Source organism: Limulus polyphemus, unplaced genomic scaffold (genome assembly GCF_000517525.1).
Source record: "Limulus polyphemus unplaced genomic scaffold, Limulus_polyphemus-2.1.2 Scaffold127, whole genome shotgun sequence".
NCBI classification, from domain to species: Eukaryota; Metazoa; Arthropoda; class Merostomata; order Xiphosura; family Limulidae; genus Limulus; species Limulus polyphemus.
The window spans coordinates 898,782-908,481 of record NW_013665737.1 but is presented as its reverse complement, the minus strand read 5'-3'; the positions used below and the strand labels follow the sequence as shown (position 1 = coordinate 908,481).

General features: G+C 31.4%; 1 protein-coding gene across 1 annotated transcript in view; it reads right to left on the bottom strand.

Annotated features, from left to right (window-relative positions):
• LOC106473203 (serine/threonine-protein kinase mig-15-like) overlaps nt 1-5,584 on the bottom strand; it is an 88,770-nt gene extending 83,186 nt beyond the window's left edge. The window contains exons 1-2 of the mRNA XM_022402714.1: nt 4,988-5,584; nt 1,338-1,403 (exon numbers count right to left, since the gene is read on the bottom strand). Coding sequence (XP_022258422.1) covers nt 1,338-1,403; nt 4,988-5,050 — 129 coding nt within the window. The 5' untranslated portion in view covers nt 5,051-5,584. The remainder of the gene's footprint in view (nt 1-1,337; nt 1,404-4,987) is intronic.
• Between the last annotated feature and the right edge of the window lie 4,116 nt (nt 5,585-9,700).

The following is a 9,700-nucleotide window of genomic DNA, read 5'->3' as shown; positions in this document are numbered from 1 at the left end:
TGACGTCAGGACAGTAGAAATTGCAACGTTAAGCGTCCCTTATGTGACGTCATTTTAGTTTCTACTGACTGACTAACTTACAGACAGACAACCCACTACTGTATAATGGTGCGAATGGTTAAAACAGGTGACCCTTCCAGTCGGCCTTCAGCCCCCCTTTCGGGGAAATAAATAATATTTTTTTGTGTTTTGTGTTAAATGACTTAAATAATTTTATAAATGCGGTATCTTAAACCATTTTTCATTATCACATCAAGGCTGATAAGCTTTCGTACGAATATGTCATAAAACTGAAATTAGTATACTTTGATTAATGATAATACAAAAACAACAACAACAACTGACAAACTGAATAATTATAATTTCCGATTCATTGAAAAACCTATATTGAGTATGTGTAAAAAAAAAAAAAAAAATATGTACGATATATGTAGGCTTTGGCTTTACAAAGTTCATAGTTTTATTTTTTTGTGCTTTTGAATACATTGTTTTATACGACGTTTATTCCTAAAGTTTCTTTAGTTTATAATATTTGCTCTAATATTGGAAAATAATTCACATTTCACCAAAACGTAACCATTAGACTCATTATAGAATCACTTAAGAAGTTTATCAGTTTTTGTTTTGCAAAGTTGAAGATCTTTATTCTAATTATCATACGTGTAGCAGATGTTTAGTAATGAAATGTCCGTTAAACATAAGTATTAACATTTCCTTTAAAAAAATACTGTATAACAAATGACAGAACGGTAGACTGTTACTTAGTCGAACCACGAACTTGAGGGGTGGAGGGAGTATTATGGTTATTCACGGTATAGATTATAATAACCGAAGAAACTATAAAATATTTTATAAGGTAAACTGATAGAATAATTATGTTTCCAGGTGCATCAACATGGGGAATTGTAAATTTTGATATTTCTCATGGCCAAACCCCTTTATCTTAGAAAGTGTTTATTGATGTTGAAATACGAAGGGAATATTTTAAAAACTGTAGCTCAAATTATTCTACACGATGTAGCACGACCACACAATACTAGAGACGACATAAGAGTAATACTGTTTCGTTGAAATTAAAAGAAAGGAGTGAATTAATACAGCGTTGCTATACCCACCACCCCTCAAAAGCAAGAAATTTCACCTTGAAACTCTTGTTCCTTGCAAACGTTTTATGACCCTAAGGAGATTAGGCATCCAAATTTAACGAAAAAAAAAAACGTTCCTACGAATAAGCAAGTCAGCACCAAAACACAAGAATGATGAGGTCACACGCCTTCAAAATACAAAGATGATGAGGTTATTCACCTTCAAAAGACAAGGATGATAAGGTCACTCACCTTGTACACCTGACCATAGGTGCCATTCCCTACAACTTCAATCAGTTCAAATATCCCAGCAGGGTCCTGCAAATGAATGCATAAACACATGTACATATAGAAAAATAAGTAAAAAAAAATCTGGTTAGAAGCTTTTACATTTATAAGCTTCCCTTTTGTTTCTTACAACCAGTAGTTGTATCTAATGGTACTAGTAGATGTAAATCGCACACAGAAGACAATGGTACTAATAAAGGTACATCTTAGACTGAAGGCACAATATTTTTAACCCAATGGTGTTCAGTAATAGTTCTCAATGGTACCAGCAGAGATAACATCTCATACAGAAAACATTGTTCTAAAAACATCTGTGATAACTAGTTTTATACAATGGTAGTTATTGGAGATACATCTTAACCACAAGATACACTGTTAAAAAATTTGAAGTACTATGTACACTTATGTCCTTTTACAATATGAAATATCTTGATATGTTGGAAAGAGTAATTAAGATTGTAAAAAAAACCTGTGGAGTAGTTTGTTTAATGTTGTGGTTTGTGTAGCTATTTTAATTTCTTTAAATTTTGTTGGGTAAAGACATGAATATGAAGGGGTACATTTAATTTTATTTTGACAATTTGGTATTAAGAGATGGGTGGCCTATATGGGATAAATGACCTGTCAAGTTAGGCTTTATGCTATTCTAACTTGTGTGACAATACACATGAAGTTACATTCATGGTGGCCTATATGGGATAAATGACCTGTCAAGTTAGGCTTTATGCTATTCTAACTTGTGTGACAATACACATGAAGTTACATTCATGGTGGCCTATATGGGATAAATGACCTGTCAAGTTAGGCTTTATGCTATTTTAACTTGTGTGACAATACACATGAAGTTACATTCATGGTGGCCTGTATGGGATAAATGACCTGTCAAGTTAGGCTTTATGCTATTCTAACTAGAAGATACATTTCACAAACTTTAAAACAACGATAAAATTATATGTATACAATAGTATTTGAAGCTAAATTCTAAGATATAAAATTATCAGAAACTATAAAACAAAAATAATTTATAATCAAACATGGTATCTTATTACAGTGAAACAGACATTTTCTGTTAGGGTATAATCGTATAAAATCCACTGCTATTATTACTTTATTAAAAAGTATGCCACACGCACTATCACATAATGTCAGAATAATTAACAAGTGGTAAATTCTAAGAAATTCATTAGACCCTGTGGTAGGAACATCATGGTACATGTGTTAGACTACTTCAAAATATATTAACAAAGTCTGAGATATCTTCATACGTAGGTTCAATCTGATTTTTTAAAACATTTAAGCAATTTCAACAATAATCTCCAACTGATGACCACAAAACTTAGACAACAACACTCAAAATGTAAGAAATTACCAACTCATACAAGTACATGTCAGCCTCTCCTTCAAGTGTAATAAAATAAATTCACAAAATTTAAATCCAACTAGAGTAAACACAAATTGTACTAACTTTATTCTCTTTTGAGCCACTGTTATATAGTCCAGAAATAGAGAAGTGGCCTACTAAGTCATGATTTAATTTTAATACAATGTTTCATGGATATTGAGCCACTGTTATATGGTCCAGCAATAGAGAAGTGGCCTACTAAGTCATGATTTACTTTTAATAGTGTTTCATGGATACTGAGCCACTGTTATATGGTCCAGAAATAGAGAAGTGGTCTACTAAGTCATGATTTACTTTTAATACAATGTTTCATGGATACATCTACTGATCCATGGTGTTCATTACAACTACATCCTTGCAACATGTATATTTTCATTGCACTTTATTCACACCTAAAACAGAATGTATTCTCTAATATCCAATGTTCCACTAAGATATGGTGAACAACACAATACTTTACTATGCTGAATATAGACCAAAATTAAACACATAAAAAGGAGATTCCAAGAACTAAAAATTAATGTAGTTTAACATTCTTCATTACTGGTGTATTATCTACACCAGTAAATTAATACTGAAGTAGCCATGTTTCAATTGAGATTTTTTTTTCAAAGATGCAGTATCCTTAAAAGCACATTTATAAAAAAAAACTGTTTGTATGATGGATGACAAGTTTTGAGTTTAAAATGTTGTATAGTTCTGTTACCTTCAATCAGTTCTTAAATATGTCATTCTGAGAACATAACCAGTTTTTCCTTTCCAAGTTGAAACACATCCTACAATAACTTCAGAGAAGTTTGTTTATTCTCTAACTCCTCCTAGGTTTTTGCAATTGGACTCAACAAATATGGTTTAAAGAACTAGAAATTATTCAGGATGTGTAAAGAAGTTATTTGTTTTTTAAATTAACAGATGTCATAGCTCCAGTTGTCGCTAAATACAGATAAGTCAATAGGAATGGCCACTAGGGGTACTGATGGGATTTCTGGAGTTTCCTCTTTCATTATATGGGGTATATATATATATATATATATATGTACCGAGTTATTTAGGACAAAAACAATTTACCTTCATAACTGCTAACACACTCATGCTACAATTGCATTGCATTTTCAACTCCCATCAATCATTTAAGGGGTTTCTTTTTTAAACATCATTTATAAATACTTTCAACTTCAAGATACACACACTTAATTATATTACATTATGACGTTTTTAGTTCCATTATTTATTACTTGTTAAAAAAATATTGTATTGCCACTGGCATTTTGCAGAAAAAACAAATATACTTTCATATTCAAAATTGTTAAATTTCATTTCCAAATCTCATTAATCATTTTAGGGATTTAATATTTATTGATATTAAACACCTCATAACATTAACAACACTTATCAACAGGGTGTGCTTTATTATAAGACACCTAAATATACACATTATTCTTTTTTTGTATTTTACATGTTAATCAGTGTGTGTGATCATACCAAAGAAAGTAGCAAGAGAAGCTTATCAAAAATAGAAAGGACAACTGAAAGAAAAAAGGTTGTGGAGTCTAATGAAAATGATTTCCTCCAATGTGGAAGTTTTTCATGGACAGCTATTCACAACTTATCACTGGTTATAAAAATTCAAAATTTAATTATTTAAGCACAATATTATGTTCCATGAAATACAAGTTACTTGGTTTACTTTGTATTGAAATAATTTCTTCCATATTGAATGTAAATTTATTACTACATAACTTGCTATGAGCAGTTAACAAAGAATGTATAAGTGGTTTTCCTTTCATTAATGAAGTACTATTAACCATCACAGACAAATCAAATGCATCTCTAAATGAAATTATTGTAAATGGAGATATCTCCTCAATGTACATAAAAATAGTAACATCTACATACAAACTTGGGTAGGTTTCTGCATACACAGCCACAAACCCCAGTAAAGATGTAGTCATAGAGAAAACGAAATAATGACTCTTCTTTATAAAATCAATAAATGAATCATATAAATGATTTAACTTTCAAAAACCTCTCATCGTATATCACACGGGTACATCCGCTAGTCTTCTAAGATCTAAATTAAGGTTAATATTTGTGGCCTTTATGAATACGTTTACTTAACAACAACAGAAGAAGAAGAAAAGGGACACCACTCACAAAATAATGCTTTTTCTTTTCTTGTAAATATTTATAACGACTGATACTTTCAACTTACCTTCAGACTATTTAAATCGATATCATCCAGACTACAGTTGATAGTATGTTGAGGGAGCGCCATTTTTTTTTCGAATACAGTCAACCTGCCTGTTATTTTAAAATGAGCACTTTCGAATGCAATAAATAACCTAGATATTGTTTAAATCGTCTGAAAGCACCAGTATTTTATTCATTTAGGCCTCAACCGTGCTAGCATTAAACTCAAATTTTGACATCGTTCATGCCACGATATTAACTTTCAGTTTTAGATATATTAACACTGAACACATGCACAGACGCCTCTTAGAGTCAATTCAGCCTCTCTGCTCAGCTGATAGTGGTATTACTAATACTAGGGTAAACGATAGCCACAGGCTTTCGCCGGAAAGTGATAAAACTAAAAATTTATTGAATAATTGACTGTTTTTATTTTAGGTTTATTTGTAATATAAAAGTAAATTAATCTACTTTACTTGAAGTTGAGTCTTCTTCAGATATCCTTACCAAGTTTAGAAATATATAAACAAATACTAAAATACCCGAGAAAATAAGTTTTGAACTTCATTTTTCGCTTCTTTCTAGACTACGACTCCACTTTTCTACCTTGAGCTCAAGTAAGGGAACTAAGCGCCCACCGGCTGGAATCAATCCTTGTGGTACTTCATTTTCACGCATTGTGCTGCCCTCTAACAACAAAAAGTGAATACCATGATTAATTTTAGTTTGCGTCAAGTCTCATAATGAAATGGCGATTTTGCCAATACAGGTTCTGTTTCTCAAAAAGAAACAGTTAAAGTAAGTCTTATTTCTAGGATTTGTTTGGTAGCTTTGCATGCCATTTAAATGTTTTATTTTGTAAAAGGGCATTTTTCTTGTTGTTTTTAACATCAGTATTGTTCGTTTACAAAAGCTAATAGTATATTTGAATATTTAAGGTATAATTATTTGCGTAATAGTTAATTAAACGTACTAAGTAACATAAACATTCTGTGTATTAAATTTTGAGTCCAGTTCAAAGTACTCACTTGTTTTTACGACTAATTCGTAAATGACTGTGCATAAATTATCGTATTCCTAACCTATGCCTATTTATATTTTATACTTTTTTAGCTAAATAACTACTCTCATATTTTCAGTATATTCTGAATATTAGACACAGTTATTTCCTACATAATGTTTTAATAGAGAGAAAATATCGGTAATATAGAAAATTGGAATTGTATACGTTGAATGATATTACTAACTATTCGAAGTTGATATTTGGTGTTATGACTTGTCATAACTCTTTCTTATTAGTCTGTACGATAGAACCCAGATATATTTGATAAATTAGTTATTATATGTTTGTAAGCATCGTACTGTAGACACAAGTAAATGGCATCAATAAAAAATAATAATGATCTTAATAACAATTATATTGTACGGATTTACGTCTGTTCTTTCAAAATTTGTAATGTTTGTATACCTGGAACAATTCAACTTACTTTCTCAAGGTCCTAAAATAACACCAATTGACAAAAAAATAGTATATATATTTTAAGATGGAAGATGTTTAATTTTATACATCATTTAAGTTAAAAAAACACAACAGCAAAGTTATTCATGTTATATACCAAACAACCATGTTAATACCAGGGCACGATAAATTACAAATTTTATTAAACACAATACAAGGTTTACAAAATGTTAGCAATGTATAATTAATAAGTAATAACTGGCAGTGAAGAGGTGCTAAATTTAGAAGTGAAGGGCCGCCACTATCTCCTTTAAGTCTCTATGTCGCTGATAAAAAAAAAGCTACTCGTTATAACAAAATGTTAGGACTCAGGAGTATAAATAAAATGATTGAGCTGCGTGAAACATCACCACCAAAGAACTTATGAGCTTATTTCTGTCTACTTTTATTTCAAGTACAATTATTAATATTATTACATTGAAAAATTATATAAACACTTAATGTCGTACCTAGAAAAAACGCTCTCAGGTGGAGTTAAAATACATGTTTGGACGACTTTCGATTACATTAAATCTACATGTGAGGTTGAAAATAATAATAATTTAGGTTTTTTAGATACGCTGTAATGAATTTGTTGTCATGTATTTATTTTTAATGTGAATGTTGTTTAGATTAAGTTTGTATTTAAAAATATGCGTAACTTATAGCGTTGGATAGGTATTGCGTGTAACGAATTTGTTATATATTTATTTTAATGACAACGTTTGTTTGGATTGAGTTTATATTTAAAAGCGTGCCTAGCTTACAGTGTTAGTTACGCCAATTCTCCAAGGTTGCAGAATATTCGTGAGCTTAAGAATCGACAATATATCCACTTCCATAACCGGTTAAATCTAGCTTAGTAATGTTGTCGGAATTTTTGAGAAAATCTTTCTCGCGCCTATAAAAGAAGACGTGCCAAAAAAAGGGGAGCTTAAAAAAGTTGGCTAGGAACTTGCTATAACAGTGTGCTATCAATTGGTCTATAAACCGTGATTTTGCTAACCTTTATCAACCGGAAAATTTACGACATTTGACCAGGAACAGTTATAAATTTCGAACGTCAATGGATTCTCTTCGGACGTAAGTATCTCTCCGAAAGTATTACTGAATTCTCATCGGACATTAATGGTTTTATGAAAATATTATCTTACTTCAACGGCCCAACAATTCAGTGTCTGACAAAGCCAGCTAGCTTCTCGGCAATTGTACGTACATCGACTTCAATTTAACTTGCTGGATATCAAGGAGATTCTGAACTAGAAAGAAGATTCTATGTTGTTTGTAAGTTAGTGAAATTGTTGTTTATAAAACATTGTTTGTGGTAATTATTCGTAATAATTATTGTTGTAAATTGTACTGTTGTATATATATATATTAAAACGTATTTGTGTGAAAAACTAAAATGGTATGTGTGTGTGTCAATCTTGTTGGCAAATAGCGTAAACTAACTAAAATATCGGCTTCGGACTATTTTAAATTGTCAGTACGTAACAACGCTCATTAACGGTAATGCTAATAGATTTTCCACATCAATTTACCGAAAAAAGACGTCCACTGGTCTCCTAACACACTTTGATAGCATTATCCCGTTTACGTATAAACGAAACCTTGTTACATGCTTACTAAACAGAGCTTACAGCCTGTGCTTCACGTATCTTAATCTACACTCTGAGACTTCGTTCTTACATGATATCCTGAAACATAACTGCTACCCACAACACTTATTAGAAAACATTACCAACACATTCCTAACAAAGAAACTCACAAATTCAATTAAGATACCAACTGTACCCAAACTTACTATATACTCGTGTCTTCACTATACTGGTAAACAAAGTTTAACTTTCAAAAATCAACTTAAACGCATACTTGGTCGTTACTACCCTAAAGTGGATTTCAGATTAGTTTTTAAATCCACATCACGCATAAATTTTTTTCCCTACTAAAGATCTCCTCCCCATTCCTTATTAGTTCCTGGCTTGTCTATCTTTACACGTGTGGAGACTGTAAGGCCTCCTATATTGGCAAAACCAAACGCCATTTAAAAGTCAGAACCTATGAACATATGGGAATTTACATCAAAACGCAAAAAAATATTGAGTAACCCCTGTGTCTCTTCTCTACGCCAACATAGTGAAGAAACAGGACATCAACCTATGCTATCAAATTTTTCTATCCTCTGGAAGTCTAATACTGACCTGGAATTATTGATTAAAGAAACCCTACATATCAAACACCATTCTCCAACACTGAAAAATGTTCAGTCTTCATTTAAATTATACATTTTTTAATATGTTCGTATTACTGATTTTACTTTTTTGTGTGTGTTTTCTTCCTTTAGTTTCTCCTCCTGATTGCTGTTTTGTGTTTTATTTGTTTAATTATCATTACATAGCTTGCTATTATGTATTCATAAGGACATGCTTCTGTGAAGCATGCAGGTTTAACGTATATTTGAGAAAACTAACACAGATCATGTAAACCTTACGAATGATTGCTTACAGAAAAGCCAGATGTAAATATTACAAGAACTGCTCAATGTGAATTCAAGTCTCATTGTCAGCTAGTGTGGTTCAAGTGCAAGAATGGCAAATTCTAAGGAATTATGGTGAAAGCAAGGAAAAATATGTAGTAACATGTCAACTATACTACATCTACCATATTTACTTTCGCCCAATACCAGGGCTCATCAGGCCAGTGGGGATGCTACAGACATAATAATAATCCAGGCGCTATTTATATCACCAGTTTCATGAACAATAACTGTTATGGTGTGAACTAGATTAAATAAGTGAATAGTAATTATGATCAGTCTTATGTGAATCATTTTACAAATTAATAACATAATATTATTGTTTTATTTTTGATACTGATTATTAATTATTATTATTATATTTGAATTAACTCTACCATCATTCAGAAAAACTGGCGAAGAAACAAACATCGAGTATTACATATCTCATTCGAAAATTTTTAAAGAACAATCTAATCCCTAGGATTTTGGCTAAACAAAAACTCGTTGACCAGATAAATAGAATCTAGTATTCAGTATCGTGACATAGTCCAACCGTGTCTTTGATATTATGTATTTTCCTCAGAATTAGCTTGCTCCTCCATTGACAAGGAACTTCCTACATTATTTACTAAAAAACTCAGTTAATATTGTTACGACAGCGGAAGTCACGTGAGGCTGGTAACACGTAATAAGTTCTAGAAAGATCGGGGAACATCACG